The 26,266-nt window shown below is 40.5% G+C and overlaps 1 protein-coding gene across 4 annotated transcripts in view; it reads right to left on the bottom strand.

Moving 5' to 3' along the window:
- TADA2A (transcriptional adaptor 2A) overlaps positions 1 to 26,266 on the bottom strand; it is a 64,047-nt gene that overhangs the window by 20,965 nt on the left and 16,816 nt on the right. For all 4 annotated transcript variants that reach the window (XM_060203915.1, XM_060203918.1, XM_060203916.1 and 1 more), the window contains 7 exons: positions 25,703 to 25,809; positions 24,446 to 24,505; positions 16,577 to 16,668; positions 15,707 to 15,864; positions 12,384 to 12,472; positions 10,340 to 10,412; positions 2,342 to 2,405 (listed from right to left, as the gene is read on the bottom strand). In XM_060203915.1, the coding sequence (XP_060059898.1) occupies positions 2,342 to 2,405; positions 10,340 to 10,412; positions 12,384 to 12,472; positions 15,707 to 15,864; positions 16,577 to 16,668; positions 24,446 to 24,505; positions 25,703 to 25,809 (643 nt within the window). The remainder of the gene's footprint in view (positions 1 to 2,341; positions 2,406 to 10,339; positions 10,413 to 12,383; positions 12,473 to 15,706; positions 15,865 to 16,576; positions 16,669 to 24,445; positions 24,506 to 25,702; positions 25,810 to 26,266) is intronic.

Raw genomic sequence — 26,266 nt, 5'->3', positions numbered from 1 at the left:
TCATCAGGATGCCGGCCAGGCTTCCCTAGACTGAAGACCCCACTAATGTGTCCTGGAGCTCCGCTTCCCCAGACACCCACCCTACTAGGGAAAGCGAGAGGCAGACTGGGAGTATGGACTGACCAGTCAATGCCCATGTTCTGCGGGGAAGCAATTACAGAAGCCAGACCTTCTACCTTCTGCAACCCACAAGGACCCTGGGTCCATGCTCCCAGAGGGATAGAGAATGGGAAAACTATCAGGGGAGGGGGTGGGAAATGGAGATTGGGTGGTGGGAATTGTGTGGAATTGTACCCCTCCTACCCTATGGTTTTGTTAATTAATCCTTTCTTAAATAAAAAAAAAGATTTTATTTATTTATTTATTTATTAATGAGAACGATAGGAGGAGAGAGAGAAAGAACCAGACATCACTCTGGTACATGTGCTGCCAGGGCTTGAACTCAGGACCTCATGCTTGAGAGTCAAGTGCTTTATCCACTGCGTCGCCTCCCGGACCACACCAATTTATTCTGTTACAACAGATATTTTTGTAGCCATAAAGCACAAGACTTGCAAACATGAGGTTTCAGATTCAAATTCTGGTACCATTTATGCCAGAGAAGCACTCCAGTTTCAGACTCTCATTCTCATAAAATAAGCCTTAAAAAACAGAAATAATTTCACATTTAAAAAATATACAGGGAGGGGAGTTGGGTGGTAGCGCAGCGGGTTAAGCGCACGTGGCACAAAGCTCAAGGACCCGCGTAAGGATCCTGGTTCGAGCCCCCAACTCCCACCTACAGGGAAGTCACTTCACAGGCAGTGAAGTAGGTTTGCAAGTGTCTGTCTTTCTCTCCCCCCTGTCTTCCCTTCCTCTCTCCATTTCTCTCTGTCCTATCTAACAACGACAACATCAATAGCAACAACAATAACTACAACAATAATAAAAACAACAAGGGCAACAAAAGGGAAAATAAATAAAAGTTTAAAAACTCCCCTCTTAAAAAAAAAAATGTACAGGGAGTCAGGCAGTAGCGTAGCAGGTTAAGCACACATGGCGCAAAGCGTAAGGACCGGCTGAAGGATTCCGGTTCGAGCCCCCAGCTCCCCACCTGTAGGAAAGTCCCTTCACAGGTGGTGAAGCAGGTCTGCCAGTGTCTATCCTTCTCTCCCCCTCCTCTCTCCATTTCTCTCTGTCCTATCCAACAACAACAACATCAATAATAACTACAACAATAAAACAAGGACAACAAAAGGGAATAAATAATAAATAAATATAAATTTAAAAAAATGTACAGTGGTCTGGGAGGTGGTGAAATGGATAAAGTGTTTGACTCTCAAGCATGAGGTCCTGAGTTCAAGCCCCAGCGCACATGTACCAGAGTGATGTTTGGTTCTTTTTTTTTTTTTAATTTATTTCTTTATTGGGGAATTAATGTTTTACATTCAACAGTAAATACAATAGTTTGTACATGCATAACATTCCCCAGTTTCCCATTTAACAATACAATCCCCACTATGTCATTTGATGTCTGGTTCTTTCTCTCTCTCCTCCTATCTTTCTCATCAATCAGTAAATAAAATCTTTTAAAATAAATAAATAAGTAAATAAATAAATAATGTACAGTTAGGGAGTCTGGGAGAAATGGTGTAGTGGTGATGTAAAATATCTTTTATGCTTGAGGCACCAAAGATCCCAGATTCAATCCCCGCACCATCATAAATCAGATCACTGAAGTGGTCTGGCAAAAAATAAATAAATAAATAAATAAAATTAAAGCATTAAAAAGAAAAAAAACACAAGAGTTGGTGGAAGATGGCTCACACTTTAATGAGTGTGGATCTGGGCTCCAGCATCACACAGGAGCACATGCAACAGGGGAAGCTTCATAAATGGTATGGTACAGCGGTGCTGTGCTACCTCTCCTATCTCTCCTATTCCTCTCTTCTCCCCATCACTCATATGGAAGAAAGAAAAAACAGAAAGAATCTACTGATAGTAGTGGAAAGGCCCAATTTGGGAAGGGGCAGGAGGTGAGTAAGAGCATACCCTTTAAAAAAAATTTCTTTATTGGGGATTAATGTTTTAAGAGCATAACTTAATCACAACTTGAATTTATGGCACACTTACCCCTTAAAAGTGTATGTACGTACACACACACACACACACACACACACACAAATAATAACAACAGTGTAACTATGCCCTACACCATTCACTAATCATCATAACATTAAAAATAATAAAAAAAGGGGGGTAAACAACTTCCTCAAAGCCACAAGATGAGTCATAAGTGGAATGTTCTTTTGTGGCTAATAGTCTAACATCAAAAGAAGACAAAATGGCTTTGTATACTTACTTTTTTCGCCTTTGTCTCTCCTTTAATCTGGAATGATAGATATCTACTACAGCCATCTTGAGAGCTAAAACAGATTAGTAAGAAATATATAATATACAATAAACAAAGAGGTACTAGAGATCAAACCTAGGGTCTCATAAATGCCACAGAAATAAGCTATTTTTAGACAGTTATTTATTTGCCACTAGGGTTATTATTGGGGTTAGGTGCCATACTATAAATGCACCACTCCTGGCAGTCATTTCCCCTTTTTCTCTTACTACTTTATTGATAAGACACTGCTCATGTAGCATCCCTCCTGTAGGTAGGAAGAGGGGGGCTTGAACCCAGCTCCTTGCACATGGTAATGTGCACTCAACTGGGTGTGCCATTACCAAGTCCCCTTTAGACTTATTTAATAGAAGAGAGAGAAAGCAGAGTACTTCTCTGGCATACATGGTGTCAGGGGTCAAGCCTAGGAACTCATCTCACAATTCCTGTGTCCTACCTACTGAGTCATCACCCTAGCCGCCATAAATGTTTCTACCCCAACAGTCCTAAATTCTGAAACTCTACTATAGTTGAATATTCCATACTTTACAGCACAAGAAAACCATCTTGGAAAAAAATATATATATCCTAGGATATTACATTCCTTTATCAGTAAATTATAATGAAGTAGTTTTTTTCCTGATATATGTACTCATGTAGCATTACTGTAATGATTTCTGCTTAGTACTGAATAAGTTCCCCCCTCCCCGGAGAGGGGGGGAGAGAGAGAATAGAGGAAAGTACACAAGAGCACTGAAGCTCCCTTCAACGTAGTGAAAACTGGGCTCAAACTGGTCGCACTACCCAAGTGAACTATTTAGCTGACCCTAAATGAGCCCTTCCTTGACTTACAGGGCTGTTCCATGTGAAAAACTCCAAGGAACAAGGCCAGAGAGAATGCAGAATTTACACTTTAAAAAAGCACCAGATTTTGGGCTCAATCCCTACCATTGTATATACCAGAGCACCTCTCTGCTCTGTTCCCTTCTTCATGAAATAAATCTAAAAGAGAAATAAATAAATTAAAAAAAAAACGCCCCATATACCTTACCACTGCTTCCTAATAAAACTAGTGAGAACTGATAGGCTATAGGATACCGTGCTGATGTAGATGCACTTTACACATCTGTGTGGTATAAGACTGGGGTGGGAAGAGGAAGATTGCTTCTGACACCCAGTATTACCAAACACAACTTTTATAGTAAACTTGATGTCTATTTCCTTTGAAAAATAGACTTAGGCACTCAGCTAAATAAATAGCTAAAATACACCAAATACTTAACATGTTTCACCCTTTTTACAAGCTGTTTTTCACTTATCTATCCAATAATAAATGAGTTCCAAAGGAAAGCAAATTTTGACAGAAGAAGTGTGTAATTTTTCTAAGACATTAATTTACCATGTTGTTCACTTAGTGTTATTTGTGTGAACCTTAATTTCTTTTTATTACCCTAAATTATTCTACTAGATTCTTAACACAAAAAAAAAACAAACAAAACCTATAAACATTGCTGACAAAGGGTCTTAGTGCCTGATAATTTCAGAAGCTTAATAAACTTGTGCAAATGGCTCTGAAGAACAAAATGAAAGAAAGAAACACATTGAGGCAAATGGGAGGAGAGCTGAAATTCTCTCAGAGAAAAATATTCATACCTGAAACTATCTCTTCTTTCTAGTGTATGCTTAGATAAGAGCTACTGATGGTAAGATCTTAGCATGAATAACGCAGGGAGGACCACAACACAGCAGGAACAACTGAAGTGGAAAGGTAAACACTACAAGAAAGAATCAGGAGTCAGGCAGTAGCACAGTGGGTTAAGCGCACATGGCGTGAAACGCAAGGACGGGAGTAAGGATCCCAGTTCGAGCCCCTGGCTCCCCATATGCAGGAGAGTTGCATCATAAGTGGTGACGCAGGTCTGCAGGTGTCTGTCTTTCTCTCCCCCTCTCTGTCTTCCCCTTCTCTCTCCATTTCTCCATGTCTCTCCCTTCTCTTCTCATTTCTCATTTCTGTCCTATCCAACGACAACAATAACTACAACAATAAAACAAGGGCAACAAAAGGAAATAAAAAGAAATTCTAATATATATATGAATGAGAATCATCATTTTCACATTCTACTGAAAGTGGCTGGAGCTTCTAGTACAAACAGGCAAAGAACCAGAGATCATAAAAGTTAAACCTAAAACACCCATAACAGGTTCATAAATGCAAGGCCTCTAAAATCCAAGGTCTGGGGGAAGACTAGATGATCTGTGGTTACACTAGAGACTGATAACAAACTTTCCAATGGCTGGCCTTAAAATATTTTAAGAAGTAGGCAGAAGTTAGAGGCAGCTCCTTCCCACAGTAATGTATTTTGAACACTGTTCTAAATAGCTGGCAACATGTTTCTTTTTTTCTGACAGAAAGCACCTACTGTTTGCTTGGCAAGAAAATCAATTCAGGGACCTTAACTACAGGAAAAGCCAATCAAAATCCCTATTGCAGTCACACAACCACAAACCTGTGACTCAGATATTCCCTAGAAGCAAAGTTTTAAAAAATCACTACCAAGGGAAAAAAAAAAAAGAAGAATTCACCACCACTCCCTACCCCAAGTTTTTAATCAAGAGTTACACAATTAGTTCTGAAGGAAAGAAAACCATGTGAACCTAATGGTAACAGAATTTTTTTAGGCTACTCAACTTCTTTGTGCACGTCCCTAAATGTAATATAGGAAAACATCTATCCCTACATCTTTAGAAAGTGATTACACTATAGAAAATAATGTGTAAAATAGCTAAGATAAATAAATAAGCAATGGTCAGGGAAATAGTTCAACTGGCAGAGCAACTTGTCTGAGGCTCCTGTTTTGATCCCCAGTACCAGTCATTTCAACCACAGTAATGTTCTCATTTTTCTCTCCCTTTCTCTCATGAAAAACTCTTTCACATGAAACAGTGAATCTTTGAAGAAATGCAATACAAATTTAAGGTTATAAAGATAGTAAGTATGGTATAGTATGACTGCCACTAGAGTTATCATCAGGGCCCAGGACCTGCACAATAAATCCATAGCTCCCAGAGGCCATTTTTTCCCCATTCCCTTTTATCCTTCTTTTATGTGATAGGACAGAAAGAAACTGAGAAGGGAGGGGGATATAGAGAGGGAGAGATACCTACAGTACTGCTTCACCACTCCTGAAGCTTCCCCTATGCAGGTGGGGACCAAGGGCTTGAACAAGGGTCCATGCACACACAGTAACATGTGATCAACTAGGTGTGACACCATCTGATTCCCTCTGCTTACTTTAATATAATACTAGCAGATGTCATTTTCTTCCTCAAATATTGCCTCACAATATCCTTGTCTAGGTCCAATCTGAATGCATCTGACATGATTGAAATGTAATTACTAATCCCTCCATTGTGTCTCAGGTTTCTATAATGGACCAATCAAACCCGTTTCTGTGGGTGAGGATAAGGGCTTGATGGAATCAGCTGATCTAGATGCTGAGAGAGAATACAATACCAAGCCAATATGCTTCCTTCCAGTAGTCACAAATGAGGAAACATGAAAGGAATGTTGCTAATGCTCTGTAATATTAAGAGTATAATGGTATAATGGAATGGTAATAACACCAATCTAAATTATGCACCATCTTTCATGAAGACATTCATATTCTCTGACTAATTGGTATCACCACTTCTTTACTGGCAGAGAACACAAAGAAACAGAAAATACTTAGATACCCTCCTCACCTACTTCCTTTTATACTTCCCTCAGTCACTCCAAAGCTAACCTTATCAAAGCAAGGACTGCAAAAGCTGAATAAGGGCAAGAGACTGGCATACTTTAACAATGACTCTTCAGTCACTATCAGGCCACCCCATCAGCTGGGGCCCTAATTGGGGAGTCCTGCGATTTCCAAACAGACTTGATGGGCCTAGACCTCGAATGAACCCCTTTCTCCATTGTTACCGGTCATCTCTATCAGGAACAACACAATAGACCCCTTTGTGGGCCCCCATAGGACCTTGCCCTCAACATGGATCAACAATGGCAAAGAATATTCCATCCTCTGAAGGGAGGCTGGACAATATACTCTGTGTTCCACCTGAGGAAGATGGGTCCTGAAATTGGGGCAGCTTGGAACGTTCCTACTTATGACCACAGAACGTTCCTACTTATGACCACAGAATGTGAGCTCAGATGCAGAGGTCATATAGGCTCCCAAACTGAATATGGGCCCCAGACCAGATCAAATCGATGGGGTTTACAGTCAACAATATTTATACAGCTTTTCCATATTAGGGAGCTACTCTCTTCCCTGATTCAGCTTTCTGGTTCTTTTTTTTTTTTTTTAAAGATTGTTTTAAATATTTATTTATTTATTCCCTTTTGTTGCCCTTTTTTTTTTGTAGTTATTATTGAATTGATGTCGTTATTAAAGTACCTGATGAAACAGTTTCTACTTAGACCTAGATAGCTTCCTCACTTACCTCCTATTACACGTGCCCCAATCACTCCAAAACTAACCATGTCAGACAAAGTAAGGACTGGGAGTATGGATCGACATGTCAATGCCCATGTTCAGTGGGGAAGCAATTACAGAAGCCAGACCTTCCACCTTCTGCACCCCACAATGACCCTGGGTCCATACTCCCAGAGGGATAAAGAATAGGAAAGCTATCAGGGGAGGAGATGGGATACGGAGTTCTGGTGGTAGGAGTTGTATGGAGTTGTACCCCTCTTATCCTATGGTTTTTATTAGTGTTTCCTTTTTATAAATAAAAATTAAAAAATAAGCCCCCAGCTCCCCACCTGCACGGGGTCGCTTCACAAGTGGTGAAGTAGGTCTGCAGGTGTCTTTCTCTCCCCCTCCTCTCTCGAGTTCTCTCTGTCCTATCCAATAACAATGACAGCAATAGCAACAATAACAATAAAACAGCAAGGGCAACAAAATGGGGAAAATAGCCTCCAGGAGCAGTGGGTTGGTAGTGCAGGCACCAAGCCCTAGAGATAACCCTGGAGGCAAAAGAAAAAAAATGAATAGGGAAGCTATCAAGGAAGGGAATTGGATATGGAGCTCTGGGGTTGGGCACTGTGTGGAAATGCACCCCACTTATCCTATAGTCTTGTCAATATTTCCATTTTATAAACAAAAAAAATTTAACTGAAATAAAACATGTTTATCAATGGCTTCTTTTTGATATTCCCTTTCCCACCCACTAAATAATAAAAGGATCAAAATTGCACCAGAAGAAATTGTAAATCTCACTGCTACAAAGAACAGAGTGAAACTAAATAGCAACCATTACTAGTTTTCTTAAAGCTTAAGAGCAAAGTCCTTGGATTAGATCCTAGAAAGTGATTCAGCAATCCATTTACATAGTTGGTCCATGACTGACATTAGATATTCAGACTTTCAAAAGTTTGGTGTTTTCGAACAGTATCTAAAAGAATGGTACTTATAAAGCTGCTCTTTTTGAATTCTCGGCAAGAAAGATACAAGCCAAAAAACAAGGGTGTTTTCATTAAATCTGGTGTCTACGAGGTGGAAAACTGAATGACAATCTGCACACTACCTTAAAGGGAACAAGAGGTGAGAACAGACAGTAACATGAGTTGCTGGGCTTGAAATGAAAATATGACATGGAAGACTGAACAAGTACAATGCATCTAGTGAAGGCTCAAGTAGCGTGCTTTCAAGCTTTCCTTTTTTTAGTTCAATTTGCGTCATTTTAACTTTCCTTAAAGTTGTGTGGGAGAAAAGAGGAGGAAAGAAATTTTTCAAAGAAAACTGTTTAAAAAATATGCAGAGAATTCTGAAAGAGGGCTGTGTGGTGGTGCACTTGGTTCAGCGCACATATTACAGTGCACAAGGATCCAGGTTCAATTCCCTGGTCCCTACCTATAGTAGAGAAGCTTTAAACGTGAAGTAGTGCTGCAGGTGTGTGGATCTCTTTATGGTTTTTTTTTTTTCTGGTTTATGGTAGTGTGGGGGATTTAACCTGGGACTTTGGAGTCTCTTTTGCATAACCATTATGTTATCTACCCCCAGCTCCCCCCCTTCTCTCTCTTTTCTCTCTCAATTTCTGTCTCTATCTGAAATAAATAAATAAAAATATTAGGGGAGGGAGTCGGGCGGTAGCGCAGCGGGTTAAGCACAGGCGGTGCAAAGCGCAAGGACTGGCAAACGGATCCTGGTCCTAGCCCCCAGCTCCCCACCTGCAGGGGAGTCACTTCACAGGTGGTGAAGCAGGTCTACAGGTGTCTATCTTTCTCTCCCCTTTCTATCTTCCCCTCCTCTCTCCCTTTCTCTCTGTCCTATCCAACAACAACGATATCAATAACAACAACAATAATTACTACAACAATAAAACAACAAGGGCAACAGAAGGGAATAAATAAATATTTTAAAAAATATTAGGGGATAAAAAAGAAGAGAAAAAGTCTGAAGATAAAAGTTTTATGAGGGCTCTTGTGGCCCTGGATCTGATATAAAAGCAGACATCTTATTTTAACAGTTGTCACTGAAGTCCCAAGGCCTGCAGAGATTCCCTTCTCCTTCTACTTTATTTAAGCCAGGAAGCGAGACAGTATATTTGATTCTGCAGAATTGGGTTCTGGCCCAACTTGGGTCCACCATATTGGCATGTGCTGGCTAGAGACAGTAACCAAGAACATATTTCCTAATTCATCTTTTTAAAAGAGACAGTAAAAGGGACTAGGGAGGTGGCTCAGTGGTTAAGTGCCTGCCTTGCATGAGTGATGCTTTGTGTAAAATTTCTGGCTCTACTTGAGGACTCCAAAGATAGCACTGGAGGAACACATGGGTAATGAAGCACGGCTTTGTTCTTTTTCTTTTTTTGAGTTTTTATTTATTTATTTATTTATTTATGAGAAGGATCGGAGGAGACAGAAAGAACCAGACATCACTCTGGTATATGTGCTGCCAGGGACTGAATTCAGGACCTCATGCTTGAGAGTCCAATGCTTTATCTACTGGGCCACCTCCTCAACCACAGCACTGCTTTGTTCTAGCTTCCTCTTTACCTCTTTCTCTTCTCCACTCTTCCTAAAAATATGGAATTTTAGAAATTGGGCAGGGAAGGGTGGGGGTAGATAGCATAATGGTTATGCAAACAAACTCTCATGCCTGAGGCTCCAAAGTTCCAGGTTAAATCCCCCACACCACCATAAGCCAGAGCTGTGCAGCGCTCAGGTGTTTCTGTGTCTCTCTCTCTACATTTCTCTCAAAAATAAAATAAAATAAAATAAAATTAAATTAAATTAAAAAAAAAGAAACTGGGCAGGGAAGCAGCTCTACAGTATTCCATATGTGGAAGGCCATGGGTTCATTCCCTGGCATTGTGTTGAAGAAAAAAAGAGTCAGTGAGGTCCATTTAAGCAACCACTTTGGTGTAGCCTTACTTCAATCAAAAGAAAGATCACTGTGGAGAGATGAGCTTTTTTTTAAATTAATTAATTAATTAATTAATTAATTTTCCCTTTTGTTGCCCTTGTTGTTTATTGTTGTTGTTGTCATTGCTGTCATTGTTGTGGATAGGACAGAGAGAAACGGAGAGAGGAGAAGACAGAGAGGGGCAGAGAAAGACAGACACCTGCAGACCTGCTTCACCACCTGTGAAGCGACTCCCCTGCAGGTGGGGAACCGGGGGCTCGAACCGGGATCCTTATGGCGATCTTTGTGCTTTGCGCCACCTGCGCTTAACCCACTGAGCTATGCCCAACTCCCGAGATGAGATATTTCTAACTGCCGTTAGGAATAGCCACCATCACCACAAAAGAGCTCTGGCTAATCTTTTTGGTTTGAGTCCATTAGCCCAACAACAGGGTTACATTCATTCAGCAGTTGGACAATTACATCTTGAGTCCTATATGGGAACAGATTTGTTTTATTCATCCTATGTCAGTGCATAGTTTACAGTCAATAAAACACTTGCTGAAATAAAACTTACCATGTAAAATATCTGAGTCATCTTCAACAAAATCGATGTCTCTCAAGTCCCATTCTGCATAGTTGTCAAATTCCTGTTTGAGGGGGAAAAGAAATCCCCCCAAGGCATAATTTTTTCCAATTTTTTTTGGTTGTTTGTTTTTAATTTTGTATTATATTTATTTATTGGATAGAGACAGAAATCAAAAGGGAAGGGGGTGATAGGGAGAGAGACAGAGAGACACCTTCAGCTCTGCTTCACCACTTGTGAAGCTTTCCCCTGAAGGTGGGGGCTGAGGGCTCAAACTTGGGTCCTTGCACATAGTAATGTGTGCTCAACTAGGTGCGCCACCACCTGGGCCTTGGGTGGCTTTTTTTTTTTTTAATTGCCACTCGGGATATTGCTGGGGGTCAGTGCCTGCACGACAAACCCATCACTCCTGGCTGCCATTAACTATCTTCCTTCTTTCCTTCTCTCCCCCTACTTCTACTTCTTTTCCTTTCATTGATAGAACAGAGAGAAATTGAGAGCAGAAGACAGAGAGAAACTTGCAATCACTGCTTCACCAGTAATGAAGTTCTCCTACTGCAGGTGGGGACTAGGGGTTTGAACCTGGGCCCCTGAGCATGATAAATGTGTATGCTCTACTTGGTGTGCCGCCAACCACCCCTGAATGTCTTTATAGTTATGTCTTAGTGTCAAGTAGAAAATACACAAACAGTTGTTAAAGTAATATTGAATTGGTGATAAGGCCAGGATATTGCCACAAGTAAGAAAAAAAGTCAAGGAAACGCTGAGAGGGTTTCAAGCAGCACAGACGACAAAAAGCAAGAACAGAAATGAATTTGCATATGAAATCAAAGCCTGTTGTTTAAAAATTTTAAACAGTTCATAAGATTTAACCCAAGAAAATCTAACTTTGGGGGCCAGGTGGTGGCATACTTGGTTAAACACACACACTACAATGCGAAAGGACCTGGGCTCAGGCTCCTGGTCCCCACCTGCAGGGAGAAAATTTCATGAATGGTGAAGTAGAGCTGCAGGTGTCTCTCTGTCCCTCTCCCTCTTTATCTCTACCCCCTCAATTTCTCTGTTTCTAATCAATAATAAATAAATACAATTAAAAAGAAAATAAAAATAAAAAAGAAATTTAACTTTGACTAGATCTTTAAGTACATAGGTAATAAGAATGTCTACATCAATTCACCTACCATTTTACCATTTGCTGAAGGCACTACTTATTTAATTATATTTCTTACACAGCTCAGGGGTTAGGTTTATTCCTGGTTTATTCAGTACGTAAAATCAATCCTAAAGTGCAGTATGTATGGGTCGTTCTGCAATAGCACCTGCCGTGAACAAATGACTGATCTGGGTGTGATTCATAAAATTATATTTTTATGCAGAACTTTCAATTGAACTTCATGACTATTGTAGTGGCCTAAACAAATCAAAAGTCTTGCAACTACATTCATAAGACTTTTAACTCCATGGCTGAAAGAGAAACATGAGGTTTTTTTTTTTTTCCTTTAAACATTGATCACTATTTATTTGTGGACATATGACAAAGGCCCTTTGATCAAACTCAGCCTGCCACCTGGCTTCATGTGTTCTATTAGGACAGAGACGCGCTCACTCATTTATGTATTATCTTTGCTGCTGTTGCATATAGTGGCTAAGCCAAGTTGCAATAGAAACTTTACAGCCTGTAAAACCTGAAATATTTACCATCTGGCCCTTAATAATCATAATAAAAGCCAACACCTGATATAACTTTGGAAATATCTTTAGGTGTGTAATAAGAACCATACTACAGAAACTTCATACTCATTAATGTAAAGAGAGCCAACTCCAGTGTAACTTAAGCATTAGGTTATTGGTTTGAAGAACTTCTACTGTTACACATGTTAATAATGCCTACAAATGAGAAAAAGCACAAAAATGGAAGAAAATTTGGTTGCCTGAAGTCTCACAAATTACAATACTTTGAAAATCTCTTTTATTGGTATAGAACCAATGGGTCAGAGATACAAGTCTCATCAGTACCAAACCAAGTTTCTCTTACCTCAATGAAATCTGCTCGAGCTGGCATGTATCCTGCCATGTCCCGAGAAAGCAAAGAGTCAAAGGTAGGTCGGGGAGGGTCATCTGCAGCTGGAAATATAGAGTTAACTTTAAATTAATTATGTGATTCGGGCATTCTAAAAATGACTAAGAAACAGCCCTCACACCCTGAAATATTTTTGTTTAGAGGAAATGTCTGAGAGAATAAACCAAAAATTTTTATTATAAGTGGAAAACATAAAGTATTATGGAAACTGATTTTATTTTATTTTATTTTTTTTGAGAGAGACAGAGAGAAATGGAGAAGGAAGGGGGATAAAAAGGGAGAAACTGAGAAACATTTGTAATACTGCTCCACTGCAGGTGAAGACTGGGGGCTTAAAGCTGGATCCTTATGCATAGTAACATGAGCACTCAACCAGGCACACCACCTCCCAAGCCCTGAAACTGACTAAAAAAAAAAATCTATGTGTATGTGTGTGTATGTATATATGTATATATATATATATATGTATGTATATGTATATGTATATATTTTTAAGTTAGTTATTTTATTTTTCTTATATTTGATAGGACAGTAGAAATTGAAGAGGAGGGGAAAATAGAGAGGGAGAAAAACAGACACCTGCTGCACTGCTTTACCACTCATGAAGTTCCTCCTCTGTGGGGGGCTTAAACCAGAGTACCTGCACTTCGTAACATGTCTGTTCTACAAGATGCACAACCACCCAGCCCCTGAAACTGATTTTTTTTTTCTCATTGATTTAATAATGATTGACAAGATTGTAGGATAAGAGGGGTATAATTCCATAAAATTCCCACCATCAGAGCTTTATATCCCATCCCCTCCACTAGAAAGTTCCCTACTCTTTATCCCTCCAGGAGTATGGACTCAGGGTCATTATGAGGTGCAGAGGGTGGGAGGTCTGGTTTCTGTAATTGCTTCTCTGCTAGACATGGGCATTGGCAGTCTGATTCATACTCCCAGCCTGATTCTATCTTTCCCTAGTGAAGTAGGGCTCTGGAGAGGTGGGGTGAAACCAATTTCTTAATGAGGAAATTAACTCCTGGAAAATTCTCTTGGGCTAGCCACAAGATAGCTAGCTCACTTGGATGATGCGTTTCCTTTGTCAAGCATACAAGCCAGACTCATGCTCCCATCATACTGATGGAAGCTTCAGGGCTATGGCATCTTTCTCTCTGCCTCCCTATATGTCTCTTTCTTTTTTTTTTTTTTTTATTATTATTTTTTTTTTCCTCCTCCAGGGTTATTGCTGGGCTCGGTGCCTGCACCATGAATCCACCGCTCCTGGAGGCCTTTTTTTTTTTTTTTTCCCCTTTTGTTGCCCTTGTTGTAGCTTCGTTGTGGTCATTATTATTGCCCTTGTTGACGCAATTCGTTGTTGGATAGGACAGAGAGAAATGGAGAGAAGAGGGGAAGACAGAAAGGGGGAGAGAAAGACAGACACCTGCAGACCTGCTTCACCACCTGTGAAGCGACTCCCCTGCAGGTGGGGAGCCGGGGGCTCGAACCGGGATCCCCACGCCGGTCCCCGCGCTTTGTGCCACATGCGCTTAACCCACTGCGCCACCGCCCGACCCCCTGTCTCTGTCTTTCTATCTAAAAAAAGTCAGCCAGGAGCAATAAAGACTCAGCGACAACAACAAAAAATAATTTTTTAAAATTATCTTTATTTATTGGATAGAGACAGCCAGAAACTAAGAATGAAGGGGGAGATAGAGAGGAGAGAGACACCTGCAGTGCTGCTTCACCACTTGAAAAGCTTTCCCCTGAAGGTGGGGACCAGGAGCAAAAACCTGGGTCCTAGCACATTGTAAAATGTGCACTCAACCAGGTGTGCCACCACACGGCCCCTAAAAAAATCCTCCTCAGTAAAATTTAGGAAATACCTCTGATTTTCTGCCTTCTTAATATGAAGGAAAACCAATGATCTTTTCTTTTCCTTTTAATATCTTACTTATATTTTAATACGAAAGAGTAGATGCAGAGGGAAAGATACTGAGAGAGAGAGGCCAGAACACTGCTCAGTTCTGGCTTATTGTGGTGGTAGGGATCAAATCTTGGATCTGAGAGCCTCAGACTTGAAAAGCTTTTGCATAACCATTATGCTATCTCTCCAGCCCACCAAGGATCTTCTTTTTAACTAAGCTTATAGAAAATAAATATTTACCCCATGCAACAGTTACACTCTAGGACAGATATCAATTTATAGATGTCACTGAGAGGTTAAAAAAAGAACTTTAGTTCCTGTCTAAATCCCTTGCACAAGTCATTAACCTTACTGAATCTCAGTTTCTTCACGTATAAGACAAAAGCACTTGCTTTGCCTACTTCACTAGGTTGCCATGGACAATAAGCAAAGCACTGCCCAAATAAGAGGCATTTTCATGTTTTGAGTTACTCAGCTATGAGACTGTTTCCAGAAAGTATGAAGAAATGGGGGCAGGTGGAACACCTGGTTGAACATACATGTTACAATGTGCAAGGACTCAGGTTCAAGCCCTCAGTCCCCACCTGCAGGGGGAAAGCTATGTGAATGGTGAAGCAGGGTTGCAGGTGTCTCTCTGTCTTCCTCTCTATCTCCCCCTCTGCTTTCAATTTCTGACTGTTGCTATCCAATAAATAAATAAAGATAAAGAATTAAAAAAAAAGAAATGGGAGGAGGACAGCAAAACATTACATGTGTCATTACTTGTGTGATGGGAGTTATTTAGGAAAGCTGTCCATTTATAATTCATCAGTTTTTGTTATGTTTTGTTAGAACACCTAAGGGTCCCTCAGCTACATACAATTTTTTTTTTATGTTTACTATTATAACCACAGAAGAAAACAAAATGCTTCTTGGGCTTAACATTAGGATGATTAATAACAATGAAGTAAATAACAGATACTCCTAAGTATCTGGTAATTAATGTCCAAAGTAATGTCCTAAGTAATTAATGTCCAAAGACCATAAGCTCTCTAAAAGGATTGCAAGGTTTATAGTTACAATAGCATGGACAAAGTTGTCTGTTTTAGAACTTTTCTCACAGATGTGAGCATAAAAGTTAACTAGCATGTTTAAGAGTCTCAGAGGGTAGAATCACATATTGGCTCTAGGCACCTTGATACCCAGTTTAGAACTCTGACCCCTAAAATGCATCCCTTACCCCCTTTAGGCCTGTCTCTAGATAACTGCCATACCAATTCTTCCTCTCATTCAGCCCTTTGGCTATGCAGGTCATCATCCGACTGTTTATCTGCTACTATACTGAGCCCAATGATGAGCTAAGTATCTCTGACCGAAGTAGGGCAATACTTACAGTGAAATGGAATAGCTGTGTCAGCAGTTTTTGCCTCCTCTGCTTGCTTCAAGTTCAGCAGGGTGGATGCAAACAAAGGGTTATTGATAAAATGTTTCATATAGTGCTTCTCACACTCTTCCTTGGTCTTGGTGCACATCTGATTTGCTACATCCTGCCTAGAGGAGTATGAAGAAAAGAGAGAAGGAAGTAGTGTTTCATTTATACATAATGGTTAGACTTTTTTTTAAAAGATATATTCCTTCATTTATTATATAGAGAGAGGAGTGCAGAGAACCAGAGCATCACTGTGATTGCTAAGGACCCCACGAGTGTAGTCTAGTGTTCTAGCCCTTCCATCACCTCCCAGAATGCTTACCAGCCCCATTTTTACACCTGAGAGTATTTTACAGTGACTGTGAACTAAATATTGGAGGTAATATTAAACATATTTTATTTATAAAGAACTGAAATCATGGTTCTGGAGATGCAGTGGGTAAGGCAATGGACTCTCAAGCATAAGGTCCCGAGTTCCATCCCCTACAGCACATGTACCAGAGTGATGGTTCTTTCTCTCTCTACTCCTATTTTCTCATCAATCAATCAATAAAAATCTTAAAAAAAAAAAAACAACCTGAAACTTAGGTGTTAGGAGTTAAAAGTAATTTCATAATCACATAGCTTTTTCTGAAGAACTCTTTAATTGGATCTTCCATTTTCCTTACATTTATAATCTATCTTGACATTAACAGGCTAGAGGTGGAAGCCCTTACAGAGAAGATGTTACAGTGTTCCCCAAATTATTCTTTATAAGGCTCTCCCTTTAGCTTTCAGCTGCAGTTTTTCCTCTAAGCCCACTGAGCAGAAAAGTCCTTAACATCAATCTCCTACCAGTTTCCAAAGCCACAGTCCATCACAGCTTCCAAAAGGGCCATTTCTTCTTGAGCAGTCCAGCTGGGGTCAAGAACAGGAAAATCTGAAGTCTAAGGAGAAAAAAAGTTGTGCCTATGAACAGACATAGGAAGGAAATATAACCTCAACTATAGTACTGATTTAAAATCTAGTGATAGTTATTCTCATGGTATTGAAATATACTTAGACTGCCTCTTTTGCTTGTAACATGTGCGCTCAACCAAGTGTACCACCACCTGCCCCCCCCCCTTTTTGGCTTGTTTTTTTTTCCTCACTGCCAAGCTTTGCTGGTACTATGTTCCTGCACAATTCCACTGCTACCAAAGGGCTCAATCCCCAGTCTCCCCAGATAGTAGGTGAAAGACAGAGAGAAGAGACACCACAGTACTGCTCCGAAGCGTCCCCTTTGCATAGTGCCCCCACATGTTGGCTAAAAGCTCAAACTCAGATCCTTGTGCACAGTAAAGTAGGTGTTCTACCTGGGAGTGATCTCTTGGCTCCCTAAAACATATTTTTTTAAATTTATTATTATTATTGGCCTCCAGGGCTATCACTAGGCCTTGATGCCTGCACTACAAATCCACTGTTCTTGGAGGCCATTTTTTCCCATTTTGTTGCTCTTGTAGTTGTTGTTATTGTTGCCATTGTTGTTGTTGTTGGCTAGGACAGAGAGAAATCGAGAGAGATGGGGAAGACAAAGAGGTGGAGAAGAGGATAGACACCTGCAGACCTGCTTCACTTCCCGTGAAGTGACCTCCCCTGCAAGTGGGGAGCTGGGAGCTTGAACCGCGGTCCTTACAAAGGTCCTTGCGCTTTGTGCCATGTGTGCTTAACCCACTGTGCTACCTACTGCCTGGCCCCTTCTGCTTCACCGGTGAGTCACAAAGCTTTCCCCTCACAGATGGGGACTAGGGCTTGAAACCAGGTCCTTGTGCATTGCAACATATGTGCTCAACCAGGTGTGCCACCACCCAGCTCCCCTAAAATACATTCTTATCAACAACTCCATCCCCATCCCTATTTTCCACCATGAGCTATGAGGGTTGCCAATAAATATCACCCTTAAATGCAATGGAAATCATGTAGAAAAAATTTTTTTAATTTATTCTTTCCCTTTCTGTTGCCCTTTTTTTTTCTTCCCCATTTTTGTTGCTCTTGTTGTGCTTGCTGTAGTTGTTATTGTTGTCATAGCTGTTGTTGTTGGATAGGATAGAGAGAAATGGAGAGAGGAGGGGAAGACAGAGAGGAGGAGAGAAAGATAAACACCTGCAGACCTGCTTCATCACCTGCAAAACGACCTCCTACAGGTGGGGAGCTGGGAGCTCGAACTGGGATCCTTATGCCGGCCCTTGTGCTTTGCACCATGTATGCTTAACCCACTGCGCTACCGCCTGACTCCCTGCCCTTGTTTTTTTTATCATTGTAGTTATTATTACTGTTGTTATTGACATCATTGTTGTTGGGTAGGGCAGAGAGAAATGGAGAGAGGAGGGGAAGACAGAGAGGGGGAGAGAAAGACAACTGCAGACCTGTTTCATCGCCTGTGAAGCGACTCCCCCTGCAGGTGAGAAGCCGGGGGCTCGAACCAGATCCTTGAGCCAGGCCTTGTGCTTTGTGCTATCTGTGCTTAACCCACTGCACTACTGCCCAGCCTCTGTAGAAAAAGTTTTAAACTTAGCAGGTAGATATAATTATTACTACCATTATTACTATTATTATTTTGCTTACTAGGGTCACTGCTGGGGCTCCATGCCATTAGGATTCCTCTACTCCTAGTGCGCTGTTAGTTTATTTTTTATCCAGAGCACCAATCAGTTTTGGCTTATGGTGGTGCTGTGGATCGAACGATTTCTTTGGTGCCTCAAGCATGAAAGTCTTTTTGTATAACTATTGTGTTATGTCCCCAGTACTAATTATTTATTTATTCCCTTTTGTTTCCCTTGTTTTATTGTTTTTCATCGTTGTTGGATAGGACAGAGAAAAATGGAGAGAGATGGGGAAGACAGAGAAAGGGGGAGAAAGAGAGACACCTGCAGACCTGCTTCACCGACTGAAGCGACTCCCCTGCAGGTGGGGAGCTGGGAGCTCGAACCAGGATCCTTATACCGATCCTTGTACTTTGCACTACCTATGCTTAACCCGCTGCACTACTGTCCAAATCCCTATTTATTTAGTTTTATACAGGATAAGAGACATGGGGAGAGGGAAAGAGAGAGAGAGAGAGAGAGAGAGACAGAGAAGGAGATGGATAAAGAAAGAAGAAATGGGGGCCGGGCAGTAGCTCAGCGGGTTAAGTGCTCATGGTGTAAAGAGCAAGGACCGGCATTAAGGATCCCAGTTCAAGCTCCTGGCTCCCCAACTGCAGGGAGGTCGCTTTACAAGCAGTGAAGCAGGTCTGCAGGTGTCTATCTTTCTTTCCCCCTCTTTGTCTTTGCCTCCTCTCTCTATTTCTCTCTGTCCTATCCAACAACAATAAGATAAGCAATAAGCAATAAGAACAATAAGCAACAAAAGGGAAAAATGGCCTCCAGGAGCAGTGGATTCATAGTGCAGGCACTGAGCCCCAGCAATAACCCTGGAAACACACAAGAAAGAAAGAAAGAAAGAAAGAAAGAAAGAAAGAAAGAAAGAAAGAAAGAAAGAAAGAAAGAGAGAAAGAGAGAGAGAAAGAAAGAGGGAGAGAGAGAGAGGGAGGGAGGGAGGGAGGGAGGAAGGAAGGAAGGAAGGAAGGAAGGAAGGAAGGAAGGAAGGAAGGAAAGAAGGTCCAGAGCAATTTGACATTGCTTGTAGAACATCCCCTGTACAGGTACTCTCATGTGGTGGACAGAGGCTCAATCCGAAGTGAGCCCAGCCCCCCTGAGGTAGGTATTATAGTTGTGTCCCATTTAACTAACAAATAAGTGTTACAAATGTGTGTATAGGGTGGGTGGTAGCACACCAAATAGAGCACACACATTACAATAGACGAGGACCAAGCTTCAAGTCCCAGGTCACCAGCTATAGAGGGTTTAGTTTGCAAACAGAGGTGCAATGCTGCAGGTGTTTCTTTCTCTCTGCCTCTCTGATCTACCCTTTATCAAAAAAGAAAAATTAAATACAAGCATGCGCGCGCACACCCTCTCACACACACAAGACTAAACCATTCATTTTAAGAAAATGATTATTGTGGTCTGGGAGGTAGTGCACTGGATAAAGCACTGGACTTTGAAGCATGAGGTCCTGAGTTCATCCCTGGCAACACATATACCAGAGTGATGTCCGGTTCTTTCTCTTTCTCTCTCCTATCTTTCTCATTAGTAAGTAAATAAAATCTTAAAAAAAAGAAAATGATTATTTATGAAAAAGACAAGAAGTGAGGTGGAAAGGGTGGGAAGTAAAGTTAGATCTCTCTGAATATACCTTCTCTTGTGGTTTCGACTTTTAAAATATAAATATTGTGTGGCCAGGCGATAGCACACCTGGTTAAGCACTCATATTACAGTGTGCAAGGATCCAGGTTCAAGTCCCTGGTCCCCACCTGTAGAGAGGGAAGCTTCACAAGTAGTGAAGCAGGGCTGCAGGTGTCTCTCTGTCTCTCCCCTGTCTCCCACCACTTCTCAATTTCTCTGTCTCTATCCAGTAACAAATAAATAAAAATGTATATAAATATTGTGTTTCTCTTTTGTTTTTTAAAATATTTATTTATTTTCCCTTTTGTTGCCCTTGTTGTTTTTTATTGGTGTCATCATTTGTTGGATAGGACGGAGAGAAATGGAGAGGAGAGGGAAAGACATAGACACCTGCACACCTGCTTCACCACCTGTGAAGCAACTCACTTGCAGTTGGGGAGCTGGGGAATTGAACCAGGATCCTTAGCTGGTCCTTGGGCTTCGCGCCATATGCACTTACCCCACTACGCTACCCCCGACTCCCTATAAGTTCTGTTTTATTGCATATTGGGTAGCCTCAAGGAGAAACTGAGACAGAAGGGTGGCAATACAGAGGGAAAGAGAAAAAGAGACATCTGCAACATTGTTTCACCACACTTTTTACATTTTTTATTATCTTTATTTATTGGATAGACAGAAATTGAGAGGGTAGAGGGAGATAGAAAAAGAGACACCTGCAGCCCTGCTTCACTACTGGCAAATCTTTCCCCTTGCAGGTGGGGACCAGGGGCTTGAACCTGGGTCCTTGTACTTTGTAACACATGCATTCAACCAGGTGCGTCACCACCTGGCCCTGTTTCCCCACTCTTAAAGCTTCTCCCATGTAGGTCAGGACCAGGAGCTTAAACTTGGACATCGAGCACTGTAATGTGTGCATTCAGCCAGGTAAGCCACTGCCTGACTCCCAGTTGTTTAGTTTTAAAATAGTATGACTCATGGGCGGGGGAAATAGCATAATGGTTATGCAAACAGACTCTCATGCCTGAAGCTCCAAAGTTCCAGGTTCAATCCCCCGCACCACCACAAGCCAGAGCTGAGTAGTGCTCTGGTGTTTCCCTCTCCCCTCTCTCTCTGCATCTCTCTCAAAAATAAAATATTTTTAAAAAGTTTGATTCAGAAGTAAACTGTAACAAATCTAAGGATATAAGATATAGTTTTACAGGAACTACCCTAAGTGACTTTATTTATTTTTACCAGAGCACTCACTCTGGTAGAGAAAACTTTTAGTTTATTAAAAAGTTAAATAATCACTTACTCTATAAATTAGCAATTTTACTTCTAAGTACGTACTCAAGAAAGTTAAATGTCTACAGAAAACCATATACAAAAAATTCATCAAGGGACAGGGCAGGGGCACATGCAGATTGGTGAAGCAGGTACTGCAGGTGTTTCGGTCTCTCTTCCTTTTTTTTTTAATTTTGTATCATCTTTATTTATTTATTGGGTAGTTAGAAATTGAGAGAAAGGGGGACAGAGAGAAATAGAGACAGAGACAGAGAGACACTTGCAGCCCTGCTTCACCACTTGTGCAGCATTCCCCCATAGGTGGGGGACTGAGGGTTTGAACCCGGGTCCTTGAGCTTTGTAACACATGCGTTCAACAAAGTGCACCACCACCAGGTCCCAGGTCCCTTTCTTCCTCTCTATATTCCCCCTCCAATTCTCTCTGTCTTATCCAATAAAAGGGGGGAAAAGGAAAACATGGTGACCAGGATGAGTGGATTTGCTGTGCAGGCACTGAGCCCTAGTGATAACTCTGGTGCAACAAAATAAATAATAAATAAATAATAAAACAAACCAAGAAACAAAACCCCAAGACCAAGGGCCTCAACAGTCAAAATGTTTCATCTAACTCCTTACAAATGCAGGTCATCATGAGGTTCCAACCCTACATCTAAAATTCCATTGGACTTGCAACCATAGCCCATCATGTGGACCAGAGGCCACCCTCATCATATCAGCCTGGATTTCTGACCCACAAAATTGTGGGTGATGATAATGTCATAGTTATTTTAAGTCAAGATGCTTTATGGTAGCCTTCAGGTGGCAAGAGGTAACTAATACCATCCTATGTTAGTGAATGCTTGAAATTTTCCATAATGGGCAGAGGAAATAGTATAATGATTATGCCTGAATTTCCAAATTCCCAGATTCAATCCCCCACACCACAAGCCAGAGCTAAGCAGAGCTCTGGTAAATGAAAAAAAAAAAAAAATCTACAATAAGCTAAAAGAATGCAGTACTAGGAGTTTCCAGATTATATGCTTAGAAAAGATCTCTGGCTAATGAAAAAAAAAATCTGTGATGAGTCACAAAATTAAATTAACAATAATGAATACATTTTAATCTGAGCATGTACTATGAATACACTCAGCACATGAAGTACTATAAGATCCAAAAGAGAAATTTCAGAGTATGCCTATATTAAATTTGTAATAATAATAATAATAATAATTTGTAATAATAATATTAAATTTGTAATAATCACTCAATCACTCAATTTCAAAAAGAAATTTCAGAGTATGCCTATATTAGATTTGTAATAATCACTCAAGTACCATAAATACATGTAAAAATGACAGCTCACAGTTGAAGAGTCCTTGCTATTGCTTTTCTTTCTTTTTTTTAAATTAGACAAGTCATCTTTATTTACTTTATTTTATTTTTTAATTTTTTATCTTTATTTCTTGGATAGAGACAGCCAGAAATCAAGAGAGAAGGAGCTAACAGACAGGGAGCGAGACAGAGACACCTGCAGCACTATTTCACCACTCGCAAAGATTACTCCCTGCAGGTGAGTACTGAGGACTTGAACCTGGGCCCTTGAGCACTGTAACATGTGTGCTCAACCAGGTGTACCACCACCTGGCCCCGAGTCCTTGCTATTTCTATAACTGTATTTTAGAATATTAGTCATCACCAATTTCACTGTTTGATTTAAAAAAGCTTTCTGAGAGAAAGGTGAGGGTGTAGTGGTGTACCTCCTTGAGCTCACACATTACAGTGCACAAGAACCCACGTTCAAGTTCCCAATCCCCACCTGCAAGGAGGATACTTCATGAGCAGTAAAGCAGCACTGCAGGTGTTTCTCTCTCCTTCTTCCTCCCCCATTCCTTTTACTTTCTCTATCTCTATCCAAAATACATAAGTAAACAAGCAAAAAAACAAGCAGAAAAAACCACTTTTCAGAATCAGCTTTCTATACCAAACAATAAACAGGCAAAAGGCAGTTGTTCTTAAAGTTGAAGCAATATTATTCACTTTGTGAACCTTATCAGCCTAATTCCACCAGAGGTTCTAACAGCAGGGTCTGGAAGTTTACATTTTAAAGAATCTTACACTCTCCTGTGCTTAATATTCAAAAATCACTGGTTTAATATGTGTGACACAAAGGTGCCTTGACTTGTTCAAGATACCAAGAAGTACAAGACAAAAAATAGGCATAAGATTCACAAATCTTGATTAATGCACCACCCACCATAGCATGAGTAACTCCTCAAAATATAACACTGTGAGATGAAAAAATAATATAAGCCACTTAAAGTTTTCAGAGGTTTCTTATTTTAAACAATCAGATTTTAGTGGCATCATATATAGGAAGTAAAAACTTCGTCATTATCCCTACAGAAAAATTCACTGGAAATAGATTGGGGGGAAAGGGAGTAGGGGTAGGAAGGGAGATTGGTAATCTCCAAAAGTTCCCCAAAATAAGACATAAAAATACTGAAATGTGGGAGTTGGGTGGTAGCGCAGCAAGCTAAGCGCACGTGGTGCGAAGTGCAAGAACTGGCGTAAGGATCCCGGTTCAAGCCCCCGGCTCCCCACCTGCAGGGGAGTCGCTTCACAGGTGATGAAACAGGTCTGCAAGTGTCTATTTTCTCTCCCCCTCTCTGTCTTCCCTTCCTCTCTCCATTCCTCTGTTCTATCTAACAGTGATGACATTAATAACAACAATTATACGTTCTCAACGAACCTAAAAAGTATCATACTTTTACCTTTAATAGCAATAAATCTCAAAAACCATGTCCTTTATATCGTCTCTAAATTTGAAATAAAAATCTTGAGCATATGAAATGATTTTTGGATGTGAGTGCTTCAACAGGTCCACAACACCCTAAAAACCTTACTGTGTAGAGGGCAAGAAGATCAGTCACTGGGTGGAGCACACTTTATTATCATAAGGACAAGGACTCAGACCCCCAGGCATCACCTGGGAGCACCTGGATAGGGGAAGAAGTGCTGTGGTGTCACTCCTCTGTCTTTCACTCTCTGTCAAACATGTAAAGAAACAAAATCCTTACTGTACAGTGGTTATCTAATTCAGAAGAAAATGGAAGAGATAGTTCAAAGTAGAGACACAACGATTGGTTCTCAGAATAACACTTGAAAAATGAAGGGAACTGGCTTGAAACTTAATTACCATTATTTCATAAGTATGATCACTTTGATGTTTCTTATATTCAAATCCTCGAGTGAAGCACTGCCAAAAGAAAAGAAAATTAAGTTACCAAAAAGTTTTTAAAAATTATTTAAAGTATTGAAATGGTATGGGGGAGGGGCCCGATGGTGGCACACTTGGTTAAGCCCACATGCTACAATATGCAAGGATCTGGGTCCAAGTCCCCCAGTCCCCACCTGGAGGTGAAGTTTCACAAGCACTGAAGCAGCACTGCAGATGACTTGCTGTCTCTCTCCCTTTCGATCTCCCATTCCCTCTAGATTTCTGTTTCTACCTAGAAAATGGTGGTACTGGAGATTAAGCTGGGGTCTTTAGAGACTCAGGCAGAAAAGTCTTTTACATAAATACACAGTTTTTCATATTTCAAAAATCTGAAACAAGAATTCCTTCATCTCGTAACTTTGAAAATGTATTACAACCTCTGTCAGTCATTTTTACATTTTAGCATCACTGAAATTGAGATGTTTCTTATAAGCGATAGTATATTAGAGCCAATAAAATTATGGTATTTGTCATATGACTTTGAGCAAGTTACTTAAACTCTCTTTGTCTGAGTTTCATCTATTAAATGAAGATACTGAATATACTTCATAGGATTATAATGATGACTTAAGATTTAATCATGTGAAGCATTCAAAATAGTGCTTGGCACAGAGTAGACACATAAAAGAGTTAGAAGTTACCTGCCCAAAGATCACTTCTCAACTAAACAATAAAAAGTGTCATAGATGCTGTCATAAGGAGAAAGAAAATGCACCAATTTTGCTTTCTGTAGTGTTCATACATTAAATCTACTGGCCAGTTTTCTGACATTAGGCTAATATAGAGATGTAGAATGTCCAACCATCTGTCTCATGCAGCTGCTTTGTTTCCCAACTTAAAAAAAATTTATTTATTTATTATTGGATAGAGACAAAGAGAAATTGAGAGATAAAGAGGGAGAGAGATAAAGAGACACCTGCAGCCCTGCTTTACCACTCGCGAAGTTTTCCCTCTGCAGGTGGGGACTGGATGCTTAAACCTGGGTCCCTGTGCACTGTAATGTGTGCACTTAACCAGGTGTGTTACCGCCTGGGCCAACTTTTCACCGGTAAATATACAATGGAAGATAAAAAGGACAGATTTTTAAAAAGTAGAATCCTTTTGAGCTATCAACTGACAGTCATATCCGAATTTTCTATAAAACTAGAAGAGGCTCGAGTCTCCTTAATGAGTTACCTGCAAACAGAGGAAAAACGGAGGTGGTCCACATTCGGCACACTTGATATAAGGTTCCATGAGGTAGGAGCTGCAGCCTCGGCAAGGTGGCTTATCAGAAGGATCGTCTAGAACAGAAAGAAAAGTAAATTAGCTTCAAAATAACTTATGATCATTGTAACTGCAAGAAGCTGAAAATTTGCTGCTGCGAAGATGAATACATGAGGCAAGTGCAGGGCTTGCATACATGAAGTCTAGGGTTTGATTTGCAGTACTACAAGTGTCAGAGTGGAGTTGGTCTTCCATGAGATAATTTTTTTTTCTTCTTCAAGAATCACTCTAGGTTCAAAATCAGCCTCCACTACATTGAAAGAAGCTTTGGTGCTATGGTTTCTTTCTCTGCCTCCTTCTGGAAAAAAAAAGAAAGAAAGAAAGAAAGAAAGAAAGAAAGAAAGAAAGAAAGAAAGAAAGAAAGAAAGAAAGAAAGGAAGGAAGAGGGTGGAAATCTGCAAATGACTACAGAGGTTGAACTGTGCTGAAAAATTCATATGGACAAAATGAACTCACTCCAAAATGGCAAAAGAG

The sequence above is a fragment of the Erinaceus europaeus genome, chromosome 12 (assembly GCF_950295315.1).
Source record: "Erinaceus europaeus chromosome 12, mEriEur2.1, whole genome shotgun sequence".
Taxonomy (NCBI): domain Eukaryota; kingdom Metazoa; phylum Chordata; class Mammalia; order Eulipotyphla; family Erinaceidae; genus Erinaceus; species Erinaceus europaeus.
This window is presented reverse-complemented; position numbering and strand designations above follow the sequence as displayed.